Genomic DNA, 25,427 nt, shown 5'->3' on the forward strand with positions numbered 1-25,427 from the left:
TGGGCAGATTGATATCATTTTCTTGATTGTTAGCAAACTATAAACGTCAAATCTCTGCGACTGATTTTATGACCTATGTGCTCCTGAAGATGCGTGCCCTTACGCTCAACATGTAGAGCGAACATTTTCTCAAATTGGATTCACACTCTGACTCTGACCACTCCACTTGTATCCTGAATCGGTTATCATCACTGAGACTCCAACTACTGTGTCATTGGGTGTATTAGTATACTCTGTTTATGTTGGAAGTGTTGTCAGAATCCATGTGTGGGTCATAGAATAACAAAATTCTTTTAAATAAATGTTATGTATTAACAATCTTTTTAAACCAATTTTTCTATAAATAAAATACCCTAATTACTTTTACATGGTGTACCTGTGTGCCTATAAAGTCCACTTTTCCAGTCTTTAGTCTTTATAGAGACAGAAGTACAGTGAAATCACACTTGCTTAATAATAAAAGTAAAAAGAACAAACGTAGTCAAAACAAAGTTCAGTAACCGGAATGGATAGTCAGCCAAGCCAGAAGTCAGGGATTAATGTAGTGGAACAGCAAGCAGGATCTAGAGCCAGAAGGGATGTCAGCAAAGCCAGTCTTGAACAGGATCGCAGGAGATGTTGATCAAGGTGAAGGCAGAGATCCACTGGGCTTAACAGCTTAAGTAGGCAGGACTGATGAGCAGGATATCATCAACAGCTGAGTAACTGTGGAGAGATAGGAGCCGACAGTAATAAAGTTCTTTCCTCAATGCCAAATAATTTCCAAGGGGAGTGCAGGACCACCCATAATTCCTTCCTCTAGAACCTGGCTCTAGGCTAAGCCTACTTTTCCCTGACCAGCGGGTGTCTGTCTATGTCTATACGCTCCCCATACTGTGAGCAAGGCAAAATAATTCAGCAGGAGCTATAAAAAGTCGCTCCAAGTCCAAGATAGCTGCCCAGATCTCAAGAGAGCTCTGTGTTCAATCAGACACAGGCTCCCCCAAGATGGCCGCTGGGAGCCAAGTCAGTCCTCTTTTCTCTAGAGCCAGAGGTATGAAGAGATTATGCTGTGTTGTCTTCTGGCAGCTTAGCAAGGAGCTTAACCTGAAAGTCATAAAGCTAAGCCTGGGAAGTAGCAGAATGATCTTACAGACTGGAAAAGGTTGTGTATTCCAAGAATGCACAGGCAAAATTGTAAATCATTCGGCAGATAAAACAGCATGTGTATTTTAAGCATGTATGTAGCTGTTTTGCATGGCGGTTCACTTTAGTAATCCCTACTCCTTGTGGCAGGTGGGGGTATTGCAGTACGGGGAAGAGGTGGTCCATGAGTTTCACTTGAATGACTTCCGCTCAGTGAATGAGGTGGTGGAGGCTGCAAAACGTATTGAGCAGAGGGGAGGAACAGAGACCCGGACTGCACTGGGCATTGAGAAGGCGTGGTAAGAATAACATGAACATGTGTAGAGCTAAAAACAGCATGCATATATATTTCTGTGCCCAAAAAGTGTATATTGTCCATGTTGCTATATGTTTGTACACTATATTACCAAACGTATTGGGACGCCCCGCCTTTACACACACATGAACTTTTAATGGCATCCCAGTCTTATGCCCCGTACACACGGTAGGATTTTCCGACGGAAAATGTGTGATAGGACCTTGTTGTCGGAAATTCCGACCGTGTGTGGGCTCCATCACACATTTTCCATTGGATTTTCCGACACACAAAGTTTGAGAGCAGGCTATAAAATTTTCCGACAACAAAATCCTTTTTCGGAATTTCCGATCGTGTGTACACAAATCCGACGGACAAAGTGCCTCGCATGCTCAGAATAAAGAGATGAAAGCTATCGGCTACTGCCCCGTTTATAGTCCCGACGTACGTGTTTTACATCACCGCGTTCAGAACGATCGGATTTTCCGACAACTTTGTGCGACCGTGTGTATGCAAGACAAGTTTGAGCCAACATCCGTCGGAAAAAATCCTAGGATTTTGTTGTCGGAATGTCCGATCAATGTCCGACCGTGTGTACGGGGCATAAGTCCGTAGGGTTCAATATTGAGTTGGCCCACCCTTTGCAGCTATAACAGCTTCAACTCTTCTGGGAAGGCCATCCACAAGGTCCATAAAGACATAGATGAGCGAGTTTGGGGTGGAGGAACTTGACTGTCCTGACCTCGACCCTATAGAATACCTTTGGGATGAATTAGAGCGGAGACTGCGAGCCAGGCCTTCTCGTCCAACATCAGTGCCTGACCTCACAAATGCTCTTCTGGAAGAATGGTCAAACATTCCCATAGACACACTCCTAAACCTTGTGGACGGCCTTCCCAGAAGAGTTGAAGCTGTTATAGATGCAAAGGGTAGGCCAACACAATACTGAACCCTACAGACTAAGACTGGGATGCCATTAAAGGTCATGTGTGTGCAAAGGCAGGCGTCCCAATACTTTTGGTAATATAGTGTATATAAATTCAGATGGAAAAAAAAGTTAGTGCTATGTTGCTATGGAATAATACACACCGAGGTATTCCCCTAAAAAAAGATCATATAAGTTTAATGGATGTCTTCTCTCTATAGCACTGAGGCATTTCAGCGTGGTGGAAGAAAGGGAGCCAAAAAAGTGATGATTGTTATTACTGATGGAGAATCTCACGACAGCCCCGATCTGCAGAGGGTGATAGAGACGAGCGAAAGAGAAAACATAACCCGCTATGCTGTGGCTGTAAGTACCTATCTTTTTTCCGTATGGGATTACTGCCACTCAGACTATTGGGTGAAGGCGGGTATTGCAGGTCCTCCACTGGACCACCATTCACCATGAACAAGGGAAGAGAATCATATCTGTACACTCAGCGGACACTTTATTAGATCCCCCTTGCTAGTAGTGGGTTGGACCCCCTTTTGTCTTCATTCTTGGTGGCATAGATACAACAAGGTGTTGGAAACGTTCCTCAGAGATTTTGCTCCATAGTGACATGATAGCACCACGCAGTTGCTGCAGATTTGTCGGCTGCACATCCATGATCTCCCTTCCACCACAATCCAAAGGTGCTCTATTGGATGAGATGTGGTGAGTGTGGAAGCCTGATCAGTGCCCATCAGCACAGCCACACCGGTGCCCAATAATGCAGCAACACCAGTGCCCATCAGCGCAGCCCCACCAGTGCCCATTATTGCAGCCTCGCCAGTGCCTATTATTGCAGTCTGATCGGTACCCATCAGCGCAGCCACATCAGTGCCCATCAATGTTAGTCCCCAACCCCCCAGAGCTGGGAGCACGAACCAGCTATGCACTGCTGGTACATCTTGTCTTCTCCCTTCCTCCTGGGCACCACAGAGCTGGGTAACTAGGGCTGGAGTAAACTGGGGGGGGGGCGAGATGAGCGGGCAGGGAATCCCAAATCCTGTCCACCAATCAGCCAATCTCCCGACTCCTGCTGTGTAGCTGTTTAGAAAAAAAACTTCTCCGGGTCTCCCTTGTGTTCAGTGGGGGCCGGGGGACAGAAAGCGGACTATCTCATCACTTTCAGCTTTAGGTGGATTAATCCGCAGCTGCGCTCCCGGCCGGCTCCAGCGTACGGATATAGCACAGGCCGGCCTTCAACTGTGTAGTGCGCTGCTGCGGATTAATCCGCCCAAAGCTGAAAGTGATGAAATAGTCCGCTTTCTGTCACCCGGCCCCCACTGAACACAGGGGGCCCAGAGAAATTTTTTTTTTCTAAACAGCTGCACAGCGGGAGATTAGCTTATTTGTGGACAGGGTTTGGGAGTCGCCGCCCACTCTACCTCCGCTGTCACTGAAACCGGCCCACTGATCCATCGGCCCACCGGGAAACTCCCGCAGTACATGCCTAAAGGCAGTGATGACAAACCTTGGCACCCCCAGATGTTTTGGAACTACATTTCCCATGATGCTCAACTACACTGTAGAGTGCGTGAGCATCATGGGAAATGTAGTTACAAAACATCTGTGGGTACCAAGGTTCGCCTTTACTGCTCTATGGGGACACAACGGCTGTACAAATACAGCCGCAGGTCCTAATTTGGCAGGTGCTGAGGTGTGGGTGAGTGACCCTGAATGCACGCTGTCTGTGTTCAAGGCCGTACACCTTCATCCACACGCCTGTCAAACTAGGACCTGAGGCTGTGTTCGTACAGCTGATGCATCCCAGTAGCATAACATAGGCTGTCTGCACACAGCCCCAGGCGGCTCCAGCCAAATCACTGATTCACACAGTACAGGCCACCGTGCCCGTGTAAATGAGCCCCAAGACTTTATTCACACACACAGAGCTTTATTTATCAACTCCATACAGACGTAAGACTTCACTGCCGGGTTCCCTTACTCGCAATGGAGGCGGCATGCACCCGACAGCTGATGGAAACATCAGCTGCGGTGCCGACATCGCTGGACTCCAGGACAGGTAATGCCGCGTACACACAAGCGGACTTTTCGACCGGACTGGTCTGACGGACTATCCGATGGATTTTTGGCGGTCTTCCGACGGACTTTCCGAACCAACGAACTTGCCTACACACGATCACACCAAAGTCCGACGGATTCATACGTGATGACGTACGACCGAACTAAAATAAGGAAATTGATAGCCAGTAGCCAATACCTGCCCTAGCGTAGGTTTTCGTCCGTCGGACTAGCATACAGACAAGCTGACTTTTCGACCGGACTTGAGTCCGTCGGAGAGATCTGAAACATGTTCCAAATCTGAAGTCTGTCAGATTTTCGACCGAAAAAATCTGCTGCAGGTCCGATGAAGCCCACACACGGTCGAATTGTCCGCCGGACTCGGTCCGTCGGACCAGTCTGGTCGAAAAGTCCGCTCGTGTGTACGCGCCATTAGTGTCTGATTATTAAAAGTCACCAGCTGCAGTATGTGTAGCTGCTGGCTTTTCATTTTTGCAGCGATGGCCGGGCCTCCGCTTTAAGGAGCACAATACGATGATACTTGAACAAAAAAGAGCTGCATGGTCAAGTTGCCAGAAAGAAGCCTTTACTGTACAAGTTCGATCTAAGGTGAGGTGCTATACATACTAGCTCATTATGCCTTTGTCTTGAAGGTGTTTTTTGTTTTTTTTAGTTGTTTTACAACTAAACAGTACTGACTGGCATATTCAAGGCTTTGGGTATCTTTTTATATATTTTTCCATCTTTCAATTACCTTGTTACGCAGGTCTTTTGACTGTTCTTTTCTACCTCCTCATGGCTCAGTGTCTAGCCTGCTTATGCTGCGTACACACGACTGGTTTAGGCGTCGCAATAAACTCCGAAGGTTTCTCCAACGGAATTCCATTCAAGCGGTCTTGCCTACACACGGTCAATCCAAAGTCCGTACAGCACGTACGATGGGACTAGAAAACGGAAGTTCAATAGACAGTAGCCAATAGCTTACGTCTCGTACTTGCTTTAGAGCATGCGTCGTTTTTGGTCCGTCGGAACAGCATACAGACGAGCGGTTTTCCCGATAGGAATTGGTTCCGTCGGAAATATTTAGAACATGTCCTATTTCTAGGACCGTCAGAATTTTCGAAAAAGAAAGTCCCATGAGGCCCACACACAATCGGAATAGACGGTGAAAAGCTTCCGTCTGACATTCCGCTCGTGTGTACGCGGCTTTAGGGCATCCAAGTGAGTGCTATCAAACTCATTGACTATTTATACACAGACACTAACTGGGATTTAAAAAGCCACAAACGTGGGAAATGAACCTTTAATTGCCATTTTAACCCGTGTGTGCCACCTTCTGTGTCTGTACCAAGGCCAAACATCCCAGGGGATGTAAACTTTTGATCAGGGCCATTTGGGTGATTTCTGTTATCATTATGATTTAAAAAGGATCCAAAAAAAACAATGTGATAATAAATGGCTTCATGTGACTGCTATCCTTAAATAAAAGACAGTTTTTTTTGGCATGATATTTTCAATATAAATGCCAAAATTTCACAATTTCTGCCAGGATATGCAAACTTTTGAGCTCAACTGTATGCTACATATTTGCACATTGTAGCAAATGCAGCCTAACTACTCTCCCATTAGGTTCTGTTTTCAGCTCTTTCTTATACTGTAACTGTTTTGTGCTCTGGGGGCTGTAATATGATAAATCTCAGCCCCCCCAACCCGTCACCAGGCTTCGACTACTCATTTGGAAATTCTGACGTGCTAGAAGAGTTTGCAGGCCTGATAGAAATTAAAGAGTTATTTGTGGCATGAGATGTGGTCTGTCGGGGTTTCCATACAGCTGGACAGTGTTTTCTCCAAGATGCCTCCATACCACCATGTCTGACGATTTTTCTCCTCCTCTCTCGGTCAACTGTTCTGTTTATTAATGGGGAAATATAATATATATCAACCGATTAAGAGAATTAAGTCTACTGTTCTGTTTCAAATGCCGCTTTGAGCATTGATGTACCTCCGTAGACCCAGTCTGTCCGAAAATTTGTTTTGCTTTGTGTGTTTTAAGGTTCTTTTGCGGTAAAAACAAGGAAGCATTAAAACCTCTGAAGTATATGAATGCTTTACTAAACAAAAAATGCTAGACATAGAATTGTAGGAAAAACCGTTCATGGTATACAAAGTATCACAAAATATGCATACTAGACATGTGCAATTTGTTCAGTTCCTAATTCGTTTTTTAATGAATTTTGACAAATTTGTCAATTTACGAATTTCAGAATTTTTTCGAAATTTCGGAAATTGGAAAATTCCAGATTTCAGAAATTTCTAAAATTGGGAAATTCAGAAATTCTAAAATTCTGAAATGTAAAAATTCGGAAATCGAAAATTCAGAAATTCAGAAATTTGAATGCGGCATTTGTTAATTCGGATAATTCGGAACTTCAGATAAATTCGTATTCGTTATGTTCACAAACAGCCAAATTTGAAAGGAAATTCCAATACCTATAATTTAATAGTTAGTTATTATTAGTTAGTGATTATTTCGAATTTTAATGATTTTCTTTCTTTTTTTTGGATTTTCAAATTTCTGAATTTCCGAATTTTCAAATTTTTGAATTCCGAAAATCCGAAAATTCGGAATTAAAAAATTTGAAAATTCTGAATTCTGAAATTCGGAATTCGAAAATTTGAAAATTCGGAAATTCCGAATTCAAAAATTCTAAATTCGGAAATTCTAAATTCAGAAATTTGAAAATTCAGAAATTCGGGAATTCTAAATTCGGAAATTCTAAATTCAGAGATGCGAAAATTCGGAAATTTCAAAATCTGAATTTTCGCATTTACAAATTTCCGAATTTTCGAATTTCCGAAAAAAGCAAAAAAAAGAATGAAATTAAAACAAAATAATTTTTTGTCAGTGCACATGTCTAATGCATACAATACACACATGCACAAGCTATCTACCCTTCCCAGCAAATGAGCATAGATAATATATGCAGGAGGGTTACACTAAAAGTTACTTACCTTGGGTTGTAGATTTAGTGTCATCCCCCAATAATGTTCCTATTTTCAGTCTTTCTTTATGATGGAGTTGTCTTCCAGGATCTCTTCCAGGCTGTCTCTTACATCTTGGAGTCCTCTAAAAAACTACTTGTGCTGCTCATTTGTCTTGAGTATATGGCTGTGTCCCAGTCCTTTGCCCCCCCCCCCTTACTTCTTGCTAACATCACTTCCTGTAGCATGAGCACATGAACCAGTCCAACAAGTTCATTAGTATATGAATAGGGGAAGAATAGCTTCTAGTTATATTTATGCTGTAAAAAAAATCACTAAAATAGCAACAGGACAGTATGGTCACCTGCTGACTTGGCACCACCCACAGGCAGCTTAACTCTTCAATAAGAAACAGAAGTTGAATCCAACCCAATTTTACTTCAGATAATTGCAGTACAGGAGATGTTTTTTCAAGTCCAGTCTTTTGAAGCGGTGTTCCGTCCAAAAATAAAAAATTTAAAGCCAGCAGCTACACATACTGCAGCTGCTGGCTTTTAACAATAGGACACTTACCTGTCCTGGAGTCCAGCTGTCGGGTGCTGCCGCCGTCATTGCGGGTAAGGGTACCTGGCAGTGTATCCTTACGGCTTTACGCCGGGAACCCTACTGCGCATGCGCGAGGCCCCGCTCCTCTCTCCTACTGGCCCGGTGACAGGGGGAGGAGGAAGGAGGAGGAGGGAGCCCCACGGTGATGTCACGGGACGCAGCCCGGACTCCCGGAAGTGGGAACAGGATACCTGTCAAAGACAGGTATCCTGTCCCCCCTCCCCCCGAAAGGTGCCAATTGTGGCACCAGAGGGGGGAGGAGACAAATGAGCGGAAGTTCCACTTTTGGATGGAACTCCGCTTTAAAGTGATATTAAAGTCAAACTTTTTCTTTTTAAATAACAAACATGTCATACTTACCTGCTCTGTTCAGTGTTTTTGCACAGAGCAGCCCTTATCCTCAGGTCCCCACCAGAGCTCCTGGCTCTTCCCTCCTGCCTAGTGCCCACAGAGCAAGCAGCTTGCGATGGGGGCACCCAAACAAGTTCACTCCTGAGCTGCGGCACTGTGTGTCAATTCAGACACCGAGCCACAGCTTGGCCCCCACCCCCTCTCTCTCTTCATTGGCTTAATGACTGTGACTGACAACAGCGGGAGCCAATGACAGGAAGGAGAGTCCCAGGAGAGCAGAAGCTCTCATGCACATTGCTTGAGGAAGATTGGGCTCAGGTAAGTATTGGGGGGGTGCTGCTACACAGAGAAGGTTTTTTACCTTCATGCAGAGAATGCATGAAGGTAAAAAAAACCTTCAGCCTTTACAAACACTTTAATAAGACAATTATTTTTCTAACAGATAAGAAGTAGTTCTGGACAGCTACACTCCGAATATGCCTTTTTATTCAAAAACTACAAACAACAAACAAAAATACATGCCACAGCAAAAGAAAAGAGCTAACGCGTTTCACGCTATATGTAGTGCTTAATCATAATCATGAGCTATGACTAAGCACTACATATAGTGTGAAACGCGTTAGCTCTTTTGTTCTGCTGTGGCATTTAATTTTGTTTGTAGTTTTTTGAATAAAAGGCATTGTCGGAGTGCGGCTGTCCAGAACTACTTCTTATCTATTTGCTATATGCGTTGCCAGCACCTGTGGCTTCTCAACTGGTGAAGAGAATTACTTTTGGTTGATCCTCCTGGAGCGGTGATACCTCCCTTCACTAATTATTTTTTGAAGCCCTGCCTCTGTGAAGTACAAACACCGAGAGAGGGAACATGAAAGAAACAGGGAGGGTATAGCTAGGACTTGTAACTAGGACTAAGAGGGAGGGGAGGACAGATGGAGAAACCAGATCACAAAGTAAACAAGTTGTAGTGGCCCAAAACGGCCGCTAGATGTCAGCATACTACCAAACAATAATAACCTTATGCAGTTCACTACAATAAAGTATAAAATACATGTAAGTGGGACAGAACATTATACATCGGAGGGGGGTGACATTGCTCTCTGCTTCTCCTGCAGGTCCTGGGATATTACAACAGAAGAGGGATTAATCCTAAAGCGTTCCTAAATGAAATCAAATATATTGCCAGCGACCCGGATGACAAGCACTTCTTCAATGTGACAAATGAAGCCGCACTAAAGGACATCGTGGATGCACTTGGAGAGAGGATTTTCAGTCTGGAAGGAGGTACAATTCCCGATCGTGTAAAATACTTATACCAGTTTTCCATCCCTGCAATTCATTTATTACTCTGTTATATATATTTATGTATCTCTTTCTTAACCCCTTTACGACAGCGTTATGCATATATGTGGTGGCAGAACCAGTAGGCCTCAATAACCAGCCACCACCAGAGCCCCCAGAAGTGTTACCAATCTATCACTGACAGCTCGCGGTCAACTACCGATGGTCGGGAGCCTGTATTTTGGGCCCCTGATGATGTCTGCTCTGTTCAACCAATCACAGTTCAGCAAAATCTGAAGCCCCGCCTACCAGTTGCGGGCATCATGGCCCATTTGAAGTGGTGGCTCTGCTTGGCGCAAAGGGGTTAAAGTGGAGTTCCAGCCTCCAAAAAGTTTTTTTTTTTTTTAAAGTCAGCAGCTACAAGTACTGTAGCTGCTGACTTTTAATAAGGACACTTACCTGTCCAGGGAGCCCGCGATGTCAGCCGATACGTCCACCAGCTCAGGTGCAGGTGCCGCCATTACAACTAAGGGAAACCGGCAGTGGAGCCTTCAGGCTTCACAGCCGGTTTCCTTCTGCTCATGCGTGAGTCGCGCGGCGCTTTCTGAATGGCCTCCTCATCTTCTGAGACACACACAAGTCCCAGAAGGCAGCGGGGGGAGAAGGAGGAGGGCTCACCGCAGAAGAGGAAATTACGTACTTCACCGTGGCGTGGCTGAGACGGAAGTTCACCTTTGTACTTCTTAAAAGGTAGGAGATAAAAAAATGTGTATATATATATATATATATATATATATATTATTGAAGTGAAGAAAGGAAAGGGGGGGATTTTTGCTGTGTTTACAAATAATAATGGAAACCAATGATTTAAAAAGAGTTGCTTTTTCGTATATTAACCCGACATGTTTCGCATTAGCTTCATCAGGGGATATACGAATCAGAAAAGCGTAAAAACTGTACAAAGATACAAATATACAATTGTACAGTTTTTACGCTTTTTTGATTTGTATATCCCCTGATGAAGCTAATGCGAAACATGTTGGGTTAATATACGAAGAAGCAACTCTTAAAGGTGAATATCCGTCTAATGACCACCTTTACTATGAATTGTTGATTACTAGTGAACAAAGTGGCCCTGTTGCGTTTTAACTATATTCTCATTAAAATTATTATATATATTTTTAAATCATTGGTTTCCATTATTATTAGTAAGCACTGCAAAAATCCCCCCCCCCTTCCTTTCTTCACATCAATAATTAACTATTTGGGATGAGGTGCCAATCATTTGGGTGTTCTACCCCTAGCGGGACATACTTTACATAAATATATATATATATATACATCCAAAAACAAGGGGTGGTTTTTAGTTTAAGACCACCTTGTAAAATTGGGTGGAACTCCACTTTAATTAATAGGGTGTGTAGCGCCACCCCCAGAGGAGCCGCTTAGTAATTTGGGTTCTCTGTTCTGTGCCTCAACTCTGTAGACTTCAGCACATCTGACACACCAGGCTAAGCAAATAGAACCTGTAATACTGTTGGAGAACAAAAGATAAATATTCTGCACACAATTATAATTCTATTTCAGTAAGTAGACACCAGACTGATTAGTGAAAGCAGAGCTGGGTATATTGTTGTAGCTGTAATCAAAAATGGCAAAGTGTTCATAAATGAGCAAATAGAGGATTTAGCTAGTCACAATTCACTAGACAGTAAGATCACTGGCTTGTAGCAGTTTAGTCTGCAATTCTATGGCTTTAAAATGATATATCCAGTTACTATATCCAGTGACCTACCATTCAACATAAAGCAACGGCATAGATAACATTACCCACAATAGTAAAAGATGCTATGACAGCTTTCCTGCCACCAGCATACTATACTGCTAGAGTGCACTCTAGGGATGACTAGGATAAGACTCAGATCTACTGCGGTGGTTCCCTTTGCTATAGACAGTGAATGAAGTCCTAGTGGAGAACTTATCTGAAGAGACAGTACTCTGCCCTAGATATTCATCCGGTTAAGGTTGGGGCCCAGTTTGTACGGTGGTGTAAATAAATACACTCACAGTGGCTGCGTTTGATGGCACAGTGGCTGCATTTAATGGGCACACTGGCAGCGTTTGGCACAGCGGCTGCGTTTGATGGCACACTGGCAATGTTTGGCACAGCAGCTGCGTTTGATGGCACAGTGGCTGCGTTTGATGGGCACAGTGGCTGCATTTGATGGGCACGGTGGCTGCGTTTGATTACACAGTGGCTGCATTTGATGGCACAGTGGCTGCATTTGATTACACAGTGGCTGCGTTTGATGGCACAGTGGCTGCGTTTGATGGGCACAGCGGCTGCGTTTGATGGGCACAGCGGCTGCATTTGATGGGCACAGTGGCTGCATTTGATTACATAGTGGCTGCGTTTGATTACACAGTGGCTGCGTTTGATGGCACAGTGGCTGCATTTGATTACACAGTGGCTGCGTTTGATGGCACAGTGGCTGCGTTTGATGGGAACAGTGGCTGCATTTGATTACACAGCGGCTGCGTTTGATTACACAGTGGTTGCGTTTGATGGCACAGTGGCTGCGTTTGATGGCACAGGGGCTGCATTTGATGGGCACAGCGGCTGCGTTTGATGGGCACAGTGGCTGCGTTTGATGGGCACAGTGGCTGCGTTTGATTGCACAGCAGCTGCGTTTGATGGCACAGTGGCTGCATTTGATGGGCACAGCGGCTGCGTTTGATTACACAGTGGCTGCGTTTGATGGGCACAGTGGCTGCGTTTGATGGGCACAGTGGCTGCGTTTGATGGGAACAGCGGCTGCGTTTGATTACACAGTGGCTGCGTTTGATGGGCACAGTGGCTGCGTTTGATGGGCACAGTGGCTGCGTTTGATGGGCACAGTGGCTGCGTTTGATTACACAGTGGCTGCGTTTGATTACACAGTGGCTGCGTTTGATGGGCACAGTGGCTGCGTTTGATGGGCACAGTGGCTGCATTTGATGGGAACAGCGGCTGCGTTTGATTACACAGTGGCTGCGTTTGATGGCACAGTGACTGCGTTTGATGGGAACAGCGGCTGCGTTTGATGGGAACAGCGGCTGCGTTTGATTACACAATGGCTGCGTTTGATGGCACAGTGGCTGCGTTTGATTACACAGTGGCTGCGTTTGATGGCACAGTGGCTGCATTTGATGGGCACAGCGGCTGCGTTTGATGGGCACAGTGGCTGCGTTTGATGGCACAGCGGCTGCGTTTGATGGCACAGTGGCTGCGTTTGATGGGCACAGTGGCTGCGTTTGAGGGCACAGTGGCTGCGTTTGATGGGCACAGTGGCTGCGTTTGATGGGCACAGCGGCTGCGTTTGACTACACAGTGGCTGCGTTTGATAGGCACAGTGGCTGCGTTTGAGGGCACAGTGGCTGCGTTTGATGGGCACAGTGGCTGCGTTTGATGGGAACAGCGGCTGCGTTTGATTACACAGTGGCTGCGTTTGATGGCACAGTGGCTGCATTTGATTACACAGTGGCTGCGTTTGATGGCACAGTGGCTGCATTTGATGGGCACAGCGGCTGCGTTTGATGGGCACAGTGGCTGCGTTTGATTACACAGCGGCTGTGTTTGATGGCACAGTGGCTGCGTTTAATGGGCACAGTGGCTGCGTTTGATGGGCACAGTGGCTGCGTTTGATGGGCACAGTGGCTGCGTTTGATGGGCACAGTGGCTGCATTTGATGGGCACAGTGGCTGCGTTTGATGGGCACAGTGGCTGCGTTTGATGGGCACAGTGGCTGCGTTTGATGGCACAGTGGCTGCAATTGATGTTTTTTTTTTTTTTACATTTCCATTTGTTTGCGCCCCCCCCCCATAAATTTTGAGGACCAGCCAACACTGATTCTGATACCCAGATTTAGGCAGAGAGTGCTGCAGCAGGTCCTTGCAGTCTCTCGCCCCGCACTACTCTGCTCTGTCTCCAGTCAATTGCCAGGGAAAAGTCTGCAGTTCTCCTCCTACTTTTCCAGGGCTTGGTGCCCCATTTTTTGCATTGTGCACAGTATTCCTCCGGCCAATACAGGTGTAAAATACACTCAACAAATGCAGCAGCATGAACTCTGTACAAAGTTGGGGGCAAAAGGCAGACCAGTGACAGGTACTAATAGGGGTTGTTTTATCATAGGCAAATAGGCTATTCACTTTGCAAGGAAGCATTACCTTAGCTTAGTTAAAGAGTTGAAGTCCTGCATATTTCTATCATCCGACTATTGGTATTGGCATTGGTTGCAAAGGGAATTTTCATCACATTTACCAAGCTTAAGGGAAAATTCCCTTGCAAAAATGAACAGCTCATTAACCTTTGGTAAATCAACCCCTATATACTGTGTCACAAGTATTGGAACGCCTGCCTTTACACACACATGAACTTTCATGGCATCCCAGCCTTAGTCCGTAGGGTTCAGTATTGAGTTGGCCCCACCCTTTGCCTCTATAACAGCTTCAACTCTTCTGGGAAGGCCGTCCACAAGGTTTAGGAGTGTGTCTATGGGAATGTTTGACCATTCTTCCAGAAGCGCATTTGTGAGGTCAGGCACTGATGTTGGACGAGAAGGCCTGGCTCACAGTCTCCGCTCTAATTCATCCCAAAGGACAGGACTCTGTGCAGGCCAGTCAAGTTTTGCCACCCCAAACTCGCTCATCCATGTCTTTATGGACCTTGCTTTGTGCACTGGTCCAAATCATTTGGTGGAGTGGGGATTATGGTGTGGGGTCTTTTTTTCAGGGGTTGGGTTTGGCCCTGGCCCCTTAGTTCCAGTCAAGGCAACTCTTAAGGCATTAGTATTCCAATAAATTAGATTAATTAGAGCAGAGACTGCCAGTCCAGGCCTTCTCATCTAACATCAGTGCCTGACCTCACAAAGGCGCTTCTGGAAGAATGGTCAAACATTCCCATAGACACACTCCTAAACCTTGTGGACGGCCTTCCCAAAAGAGTTGAAGCTGTTATAGCTGCAAAGGGTGGGCCAACTCAATATTGAACCCTATGGACGAAGACTGGGATGCTATTAAAGTTCATGTGCGTGTAAAGGCAGGCGTTCCAATACTTTTGACACAGTATATAGGGGTTGATTTAACAAAGGCTAATGAGCTGTTCATTTTTGCAAGGTAATTTTCCCTTAAGCTTAGTAAATGTGATGAAAATTCCCTTTGCAACCAATGCCAATACCATGACTGGAATGCCATTAAAGTTCATGTGCGCGTAAAGGCAGGCGTCCCAATACTTTTGACACTATAGTGTAGTTCATGAAAATACTGTTAAGGGAAATCTAGCCAAGCTTCACAAGGAGACACCAGAATTGCAACCAGCACCCCTCAAGAAGCCTTTTAAGCATCCATGCCCTAGCCATTAAGCTCAGGGTCACTACAAAAATGTACAGCTGAGAAAGAATCATTGTACATAATAATAAATGATTTATTTGAAGTGAAGTGATTACGGAGATAAGTGCTACTAGGGAGTTATTGGAATGTAGTGAGTGGGCCACCCTGTTTGGAGATAGAGCCTGTGAAGAGTGAAGATAATGCAGAAAACAGAGCAGCCTTATGGATTATACATTAAGTTCATTATTTCTGACTTGCTCAATCCTCACTTGCTCATTCGGGATCCCACCGTTACCTCCAAGGCATTGTTCATTCACAGGCTTGGTTGCCTCTTCTATTACATTGGTTGCCTGCTATGAACCCAACAAACTATTTAGGACTCTGGAATCTGGTTTAGATCCCATGCCACGGGTTGTCTGTATGTAGACGGGGCTCAGGGCTTGATGCTCACAAGGGAAGAGAACTCAAATGAAGACCAGTTGTTGTGGCAAGGAATATTAATGCGAGGGTATGGAGAAAGTATACACAGCCAAAGCACTTACAATGAACCGTACAGAAGATTTACGTGGAAACAGCTCGACAGCATCGAGACGGCTGGAAGGCAAACCGACAACGGGGTGCCTAAAAAAGAAAGAGCTGCTGCCTGAGCAAAAGTCCTTAATCTGTCCCTCCTCCACGGGAACCTCTCCCTACACTAGACCACCTGACCACCTTATGCCTGACCTACTTGCATGATGCGTACCAACCAAAGGGCGACAGTGCTATTTATTAGCACTGCCCACACTAAAGATGGAGGTCAGCCAGGGCAGCAGCATCCTATCGAACAGCTGCTCCCCCGACGGCACCTACAACGGAGGCTTCAGAGGAACACGGGTTCTCCCTTTGGTCCTCCATTTGGTCACCTAACAGCACCAGCCTTGCAGGGAGGCCAAACTACACCTGCCGACATGTACAAAACCACTATACATCCCCATTTTTTAGGTGAAGCACTATACATTCTCTTTAATATGTTTGCCCACGTCTACTGTTCTCCACACACACCAGCCTATTTATATATATATATATATATATATATATATATATATATATATATATATATACAGTGCCTTGCAAAAGTATTCACCCCCCCCATGGCATTTTTCGTGTTTTGTTGCCTCGCAACCTGGAATTAACATGGATTGTTTGAGGATTTGCATCATTCACTTTACAGAACATGCCCACAACTTTGAAGATGTTTTTTTTTTTATTATTGTGAAGCAAACAACAAATAGGACAAAATAACAGAAAAAGTCAATGTACATAACTATTCACCCCCCTAAAGTCAATACTTTGTAGAGCCACCTTTTGCGGCTATCACAGCTCCAAGTCGCTTTGGATAAGTCTCTATGAGCTTCCCACATCTTATCACTGGGATTTTTGCCCGTTCCTCCTTGTAAATCTGCTCCAGCTCCTTCAAGTTGGATGGTTTGTGCTTGTGAACAGCAATTTTTAAGTCTGACCACAGATTTTCTATTGGATTGAGGTCTGGGCTTTGACTAGGCCATTCCAGCACATTTACATGTTTCCCCTTAAACCACTCAAGTGTTGCTTTAGCAGTGTGTTTGGGGTCATTGTCCTGCTGGAAGGTGAACCTCCGTCCTAGCCTTAAATCACACACAGCGTGGTACAGGTTTTGCTCAAGAATATCCCTGTATTTAGCACCATCCATCTTTCCCTCAACTCTGACCAGTTTCCCAGTCCCGACTGCTGAAAAACATCCCCACAGCATGATGGTGCCACCACCATGTTTCACAGTGGGGATGGTGTTCTTTGGGTGATGCGATGTGTTGGGTTTGCACCAGACATAGCGTTTTCTTTGATGGCCAAAAAGTTCAATTTTAGTCTCATCAGACCAGAGCACCTTCCTCCATACATTTTGGGAGTCTCCCACATGCCTTTTCGCAAACTCAAAATGTGGCATTTTGTTTTTTGCTGAAAGTAATGTCTTTCTTCTGGCCACTCTGCCATAAAACCCAACTCTATGGAGCGTACGGCTTATTGTCGTCCTATGTACAGATACTCCAGTCTCTGCTGTGGAACTCTGCAGCTCCTCCAGGGTTCCCTTAGGTCTCTGTGCTCCTCTCTGATTAATGGCCTCCTTGCCCGGTCCGTGAGTTTTGGTGTGCGGCCGTCTCTTTGCAGGTTTGCTGTTGTGCCATGTTCTTTCCATTTGGTTATGATAGATTTGATGGTGCTCCTAGGGATCATCAAAGATTTGGATATTTTTTTGTAACCTAACCCTGACTTGTACTTCTCAACAACATTGTCCCTTACTTGTTTGGAGAGTTCCTTGGTCTTCATGGCAGTGTTTGGTTAGTGGTGCCTCTTGTTTAGGTGTTGCAGCCTCTGGGGCCATCCAAAAAAGGTGTGTCTATGTAATGACAGGTCATGTGACACTTAGATTGCACACAGGTGGACAACATTTCACTAATTATGTGACTCCTGAAGGTAATTGGTTGCACCAGAGCTTTTACGGGCTTCATAACAAAGGGGATGAATATATGCGTACGTGCCAATTATCAGTTTTTTATTTCTGAAAAATAGTTTTATGTATATATTTTTCTAATTTTACTTCACCAACTTAGACTAATTTTTTTTCCAGCCTTAAAAATGGGGTCCTCAGCCCGGGTGGCTGCAGGGTAATCCATCTTAGCAACATTTCTGTGATTGGCCTGGAGCAGGAGTGAAGGGAGGGGTGTGTCCGCTTTCAGCTTTGTTTGGGGTTATTAATGATGTCACATGCCGATATTACATGGTCTTTCAGTTTGTACAGACTTTGCTGTGTTGGGTAAGGATATTGATTATTTGCTGCCTTGCCCTTGTGTGTGATGATGACCTGCAGTACACACCTAGATCCAGAGCAAAGAGGGCTCAGGTATTATTAAACCCTACCCCTTTAAGCTCCTTCCACTGCTGGCACAATTTGCCCACACTCAACATTCGGTGTGGCGCAATTTGCATGCTGCTAATAACCCCACCCCCTGACTGCTCCTGTCCCACACCCAATAAAAATGGACATGGTCAGTAGGGTGTCCCCAGACTTTATTTTGAAAATTTGGTCACCTTAAGCTAAGTTGGTATTAGAATGTACAGTTTGATCACTGAAGATGTGCTTATGTTTTCATTGCAGGGACCAATAAGAATGAGACGTCCTTTGGGCTTGAGATGTCCCAGGCTGGGTTTTCATCCCATGTGGTAGAGGTGAGTACACAGACAGAGTGGGGTTGGCAACCATCACATCATATCAACCATCACATTTATCAAAAGTTTTACAAATGTCTATATTACTCCACAGCAAACAATCACATTCAGAATTCTCCATTAGTCTAGTACGGGTCTGACCCTGACTAATTGTGGAAAGAGAGTACGACCCATTTTTTTAAGTGCACTTTCATAATCTAAGCCCATATGTCTAGCCATAATAATATATTTTAGGATGCCCTGAACATTATTATCGCAAAAATGCTCATACTCATAAATGTTTATTATAGGACCAGTCTTTCTGAAAGTGGTCATTTAGTTTTAGTTAGACCCTGGTTAGCTGAGTATGGGATATTTCACTGGCAAGACCCCCCCCCCTGCCATAATTCCCTACAAGTTTTTAGTGTTCTCCCCTTTTTGTGTTCCAGCACCTACCTTTGCATTCGATATAATATATGTAGCACCTTCCTCCTAGTATAGGATGCTAGGTAAATTTGTTTTTTGTCTTGCTCTGTAATCGGAAGAGCAGTGATCATTTGCCTTGGTCTGCTCATGGTTTCACAGGCTGGGAGTTTGATCGTTTCCCCCTGCCTCTGGGAGAAGCTTTCAGAACGTAGGGTAGGAAATTCAAATGACTGGCCTGGATATATACCATGCTCTGGCCAATCCCTGGGGTATATAGCCTTAAGTCTTGAGGAGATTGTCTTTTCCCTCACTAGGGATAGATCTGTGAGCTTCAGGGGGCTGCTTGCCCTTGAAACACATCCTGACTGAATGCTGGGCCTCTTAATCAAGGGATTGAGTCTGAGGATGTAGCTGCTATAGGATTTGTGAGTAGAGTCGCTGTCTGGCTCCTTAAAAGAGTATAATCAGAAAGACCTGCCTCATGGTCCCCAGCTCTGAGACTTTAACTATTCTGGAGCTATCTCATGGTCTTCAGCTATGAGATCTTAACTATTCTGGAGCTATCTCATGGTCCCCAGCTATGCGACTTTAACTATTTTGGAGCTAGCTCATGGTCTTCAGCTATGAGAAAAAGACTGTTCTGTAAACTACCTCATGATTCCCAGCTGTGAGGGCTGGACTGTGCCACCTTTACCAAGAGAAGAGTGTCCTCTGCTTACTGTACTTATGAGTTTTGGAACATCTCACGCCCCTTCTGCCTCTCCTGTTAAAGTTCTGCAAGCAATCAATCTTAAAAATACATCCCCTAGACTGTGTCAACGTGAATGGACTATTATTGCTTGTGTTTGGTAGCCTCTGCACTGTTCGGGAAGGAACTAGTTAAATACAGCGGCAGGGTACTGCTACATATAAAATATATTATAATGATGAGGCACATTGATGCACCACATGAAATGGCATCAAGAGTGTGGAAGTGGGTGTATTATAGTGTAAGCCCAAAATTTATTTTTCAGCATATTTGGTGTCATGTCTTAAATTTTTGTTTGGGAGAAACCTGCTATAGAGTTTCTTATCAGGAGATCCTGCACTTCCAGTTGCAGGATGACAACGTTAAGCCAGTGCCTCGCTATTAGCAACAGCATAGGCAGCTTGTCATTCAAGCTCATTTAGTTGGCAGTTGGGCTTCCCATCTGATAGACCTGATAGTCAATCCAAAGGCCACCTGATGGGGAGCACATTGTAGGCTGACAAAGTTGCTGCTAATTGTGAGACAGTGGCTTAGCTTTGCCATTCTGTAACTGGGAGTGGTGGAGCTGGCAGGATCTTCTGGTAAGAAATTTTGCAGCAGATTCTCAGAAATTGTATAATTACCCCTTTACGACACCTAATTATGTGGCGGCAGGGAAGGTGGATGTTAACACCCTCCGTCACACATATGTGTCGCTGTCTTGTTCTGGCCATGCTCCATTGGTCCCCCAGAACTGTGACCAAGCTGAAATGAACAGCTTACAGTCAACTACTGACGTTAAGGAGGTGGTAGGCCAAGCTCCTGATGGCGGCCAATCACAGTGCCGTCCACCGGCTTGGCCACGGGCCATTTAAAGTGCTGGTCTACAGGGGTGGAGAAAACTGTGTGCACTGAGACATAAAGCCAAATATACTGAAAAATAGATTTTGGGTTTATATACACTTTATGTACTAGCAGGTCTAGTGGGTCACTAAATGAATTACTCAACAGACATTGTTTTCTTTGATGTATGTTGCACATTTTATGTTGTCAATTTTCATATATAATAAAAATCCACCAGTTAGGCGGATATAGCTTGCATACTGTAAATTGAAAGAGATAAGCATTATTTCCATGATATGATATGATATTATGTTGTTGGTTGGGACAAACGCCTAAGCCGGCCTCATTGCCGGTTCAGCTATGACTTCCACTGATTGATGCCGCACAATCTTTAGTCTACGTTTGGGAGCCAGAAAACCTTTGGGCCACAATGGTCATAACCACAGAGATATTTAACCTTTCACTGCCCCTTTTTGTAATGTGGTGGGATTAAATGTTCTTAAGCTCTGAAAGGAGGCTCTACCTTGACTTTCTTTCATGTGGTTTGGAAAAAAAATAAATATTATATTTCCCAAATAATCCAACAGAATGATAAGGGTAAGGTTCTTATTTGTTTAGGAAGTTTTTTAGTAATGTTCGATGCTTAGTTTTGACCACATCTTGGATTGTATGATACATTTTTTATGTGGGTTTCACAATAGTTTCCTAGAGAAGCAGTGACAATTTGGTTGATTGTTAAGAAACTTTTTATATTCTGTTCTTTATTCTCAGTACATTATGGTACATAATGCATCATTGTTTGCAGTATGGTGCCTGGTCCATAAATATCATATGATATTACAGCTCTTCCCTTGGAATACATTAATCAACAATAAGTGACCTATTTTTAATTTTTTTTTTTTTAAATAAAAAGAAATGGGTACAAAAGTAGGGTTGGTTTCAAAACCAGATTCCAATTTTTCCAGAAAATAAAAGACAAAACCTAATTAAGTAGCTATTGCCATTAACTCTACTATTGTTCATGTATTTTTCTCCACTTTGCGGCCTGAATGACTTCAAAGTTTTGGCTCTGGCCTCTTCACTAAGTGTGAAGCAATTATTAGGCTTGGAACCAACACACCTTTGTTTCATCAGGCAGTGTTATTCTTGCCATGGGGTTTATCTGATATTTAACATTTGGGACATCTTTTAGATGCATAAAATAACTTTGTTAATGGCCAGATATAAATCTTGTTTTGAGTTTCTCTTCCATGACCTTACCTTCAAGTGCTGTTATATCATATGACTATGTCTTCTCCTCTAGGATGGGATATTGCTGGGAGCGGTTGGAGCATACGACTGGAATGGAGCTGTTCTCAAAGAGACCAGCAGTGGGAAGGTGATTCCTCGAAGAGAGTCTTACCTAAGGGAGTTTCCGGATGAGCTCAAGAACCATGGGGCATACCTTGGTAAATACACAAATTACACGTGTAGTAAAAACAAAGAATGAAAGATGGTAACACCAAAGTACCGATAGGCGTGTGAACATACCTTCCTAAAGCCGAACTCCAGACACATAAAAAATACACAAATGAATGCAGTTGTGTTAATTAAAAAGACATTTAATGCATTTTCATTAGTAACTAGTGTACTGCCTAAATTATACTTGATACCAGCCTCTTCTATTCCTTTGTGCAGCAACACACAGGATTAGGGGCAGTACTAGGGACCAATTAGTTGTTTGCACATGAGCTGGTACTACGTACCTGGCTGGAGGTCAACAAAAGAACTTTGATTACACCTCAAGTCCAGACTCCCATGACGTGAGAGGGCACAGAGTGGCATGGTGTCACAGTCAGGGGTCAGGCTCAGGGACCAGTAGCTATAACTGTAGAGTGGCTCCCACCGAACAGCAGGATAGAAATACAAGAGGGGTCATCTTGGGGGATTATGCGGGCACACTGGACGTGCGGGTCTAAGCACTAACCAGTGTTCACCAGAGTTCCTGATGGTGGAGATGAGTTTTGCTGCCTAGTACCAGGTTGTGGTCCTCAGGAGCACCCCACCTGTAGGGGAACAAGCCGGGGTCCAGCAGAAGATATAACAGGAAGGGGTCAAGCAAAAGTGTAGTCAGTAAACAAGCCAATGGTCAGTAACAAGTGGTTGCAGGTAGGGATCAAGCAGAAGCGCAGTTGAGGAACAAGCCGAACATCAGTAATCAGTGGTATTTCAAATAAGGACAGCTGCAGGTACGCAAAGGAGCAAGATATCAGGTTGAGAGAGCACAATTATCTGGCAAGCAGGAAGTGCAAAGGCATGGCTTCAGTAGGACGTTCATGGGAAGAGCAAAGGGTTCAAGGTTCAAGAGAAACAAGACACAAGTTAAGGTTCTCTAAGGAATCAGGCATGGAGCTGTGCAGCATCTCAGGTAACTCAGCAAGAAGAGACACCGCCAGACACAGCAGAGGTTGCAGGCTCAGATCCAGGCCCTGACACATGATCGCCAGGACTCCATAGTCCATGGAAGCTTCTGTTTAGAGGCAGGCTTGGCTATGAGGTGCTTGTGCAGATTGACAGGAAGGTAGCTGGCTGAAACGAGGACACACAGCAGACTGGAATCATGGTATGGACAGGATCGGTAGCTTAAGAGACAGACAGCAGACAGAATAGCAGTCACAGTCAAGTTCAGGAGACAAGTCACAGTCACACCAGGATGTCAGCAGAGGTAAACCATAGTCAAGGCCCGGATGAGGTCAAACTGGGAATCAGCAGAGACAAACCATGGTCAGGAACTATCCATGGTCAGTAACAGGAAGGACAGTGGCAAGTCCAAGGGCAGGTAATGAGAGAGAAGATCTCAGGAACAGGTCCATGGCTCACATTGCAAGGATAGAACTGAAGACCATCTATCAACTTCGTTCAACTCTGTTCCTTAAATAGGCAATCTGGAGCCAAGATTGCACTTGTGCGTGCAAACCCAAGAAGCCCAGTTTACCACAGACTGACTCAAGGCTCCACTCCATGAGTTAAAGCAAGTCTATAAGCCTCTTTAACCAATAGTTGAGCTCACATTGTGGGGTAGGTATGACATTATAGTGCTTTAACTTATGAGCTGGAAGTCTGTTTGCATACTGAGTATCCCGAATTCAAGGGCTTCTGTGTGTTACAAAGGAATGTTCAGACAAAAAGAAAAGTGTTATATATCGCAGCTTACCACTTCTTAGATGTGATGTCTGCATTATTTTCTTAAGAGGTTATGAAGTTTTGCTGCACCACTCTTCTCTGGTCAGTAGAACTAAAGCAAAGCAAGCCCATGGACCTCCATGCCGGACGCTGGGAATCTTGGGAGAAGTAGTCCAAAGCAACAGCCATGTAAAGGAACAACTGGGTTTCTGAACTACAGATCCCTATATGCATCGGGCACAGGAGGAGTCAAGGGGGGACTTAAGTAGAATCCTGGAAAAAGCCTCTAAAAAACATTTACCACTGACAGGGCCACCAATCAGCTCTCCCTGTCAGCGCGAACCGAGGAATGACGTTTACTGACACTTCCTGGTTCATGATTGGTCACAGCTGATCACGTGGTAAGAAGCCTCTGTCAGAGGCTCCTTACCGTGATCAGAGATACAGCGTGTCAGACTGACACGCCGCACTAGCGATCGCCGCGCCGGCATGTTGTCCTGCTGGATATCATATGATGCCCAGTCAGGATAACAGAGCCACCGTCCGGCCGTCAATCTGCTATAGGCCGTCGGGAAGTGGTTAATAAGTGTTAGTTGGAGGTTAGCTTTACATTGTGAATAAAGTCCATCTAAATCTACTAATCCAGTGGTCCCCAACCTCTTTGGCACAAGCGACTGGTTTCATGACAGCCAATTTTCCCAGAAACCGGAGGGGGGTTCGAGGGGGTTGTTGGTGAGTGGGTCAGGGATGGTATATTCACAGATTCTGTCCTCATCCCCCCTTCACACCACAGTGCCCCCTTAACACCACAGTTCCCCCCTTTACACCACAGTTCCCCCTTCACACCACAGTTTCCCCTTTACACCACAGTTCCCCCTTTACACCACAGTTCCCACCTTTACACCACAGTTCTCCCTTTACACCACAGTTCCCCCTTTACATCACAGCTCCCCCTTTACATCACAGTTCCCCCTTTACATCACAGTTCCCCCTTTACACCACAGTTTCCCCTTTACACCACAGTTCCCCCTTTACACCACAGTTCCCACCTTTACACCACAGTTCTCCCTTTACACCACAGTTCCCCCTTTACATCACAGTTCCCCCTTTACACCACAGTTTCCCCTTTACATCACAGTTCCCCCTTTACATCACAGTTCCCCCTTTACACCACAGTTCCCCCTTTACACCACAGTTCCCCCTTTACACCACAGTTCCTCCTTTACATCACAGTTCCTCCTTTACACCACAGTTCCCCCTTTACACCACAGTTCCCCCTTTACATCACAGTTCCTCCTTTACACCACAGTTCCCCCTTTACACCACAGTTCCCCCTTTACACCACAGTTCTCCCTTTACACCACAGCTCCCCCTTTACATCACAGCTCCCCGTTTACACCACAGTTCCCCCTTTACACCACAGTTCCTCCTTTACACCACAGTTCCTCCTTTACATCACAGTTCCTCCTTTACACCACAGTTCCTCCTTTACATCACAGTTCCTCCTTTACACCACAGTTTCCCCTTTACATCACAGTTCCCCCTTTACACCACAGTTCCCCCTTTACACCACAGCTCCCCCTTTACATCACAGCTCCCCGTTTACACCACAGTTCCCCCTTTACACCACAGTTCCTCCTTTACACCACAGTTCCTCCTTTACATCACAGTTCCTCCTTTACACCACAGTTCCTCCTTTACATCACAGTTCCTCCTTTACACCACAGTTTCCCCTTTACACCACAGTTCCCCCTTTACACCACAGTTCTCCCTTTACACCACAGCTCCCCCTTTACATCACAGCTCCCCGTTTACACCACAGTTCCCCCTTTACACCACAGTTCCTCCTTTACACCACAGTTCCTCCTTTACATCACAGTTCCTCCTTTACACCACAGTTCCCCCTTTACACCACAGTTCCCCCTTTACATCACAGCTCCCCGTTTACACCACAGTTCCCCCTTTACACCACAGTTCCTCCTTTACACCACAGTTCCTCCTTTACATCACAGTTCCTCCTTTACACCACAGTTCCTCCTTTACATCACAGTTCC

The 25,427-nt window shown here is 44.9% G+C and overlaps 1 protein-coding gene across 3 annotated transcripts in view; it reads left to right on the top strand.

Moving 5' to 3' along the window:
- The window catches only part of ITGA11 (integrin subunit alpha 11), a 253,778-nt gene that overhangs the window by 107,390 nt on the left and 120,961 nt on the right, over nt 1-25,427 (top strand). For all 3 annotated transcript variants that reach the window (XM_073618273.1, XM_073618274.1, XM_073618276.1), the window contains 5 exons: nt 1,276-1,424; nt 2,567-2,711; nt 9,464-9,632; nt 18,166-18,236; nt 21,515-21,659. In XM_073618273.1, the coding sequence (XP_073474374.1) occupies nt 1,276-1,424; nt 2,567-2,711; nt 9,464-9,632; nt 18,166-18,236; nt 21,515-21,659 (679 nt within the window). The remainder of the gene's footprint in view (nt 1-1,275; nt 1,425-2,566; nt 2,712-9,463; nt 9,633-18,165; nt 18,237-21,514; nt 21,660-25,427) is intronic.

Source organism: Aquarana catesbeiana, linkage group LG03, assembly GCF_042186555.1.
Source record: "Aquarana catesbeiana isolate 2022-GZ linkage group LG03, ASM4218655v1, whole genome shotgun sequence".
Classification (NCBI taxonomy): Eukaryota; Metazoa; Chordata; class Amphibia; order Anura; family Ranidae; genus Aquarana; species Aquarana catesbeiana.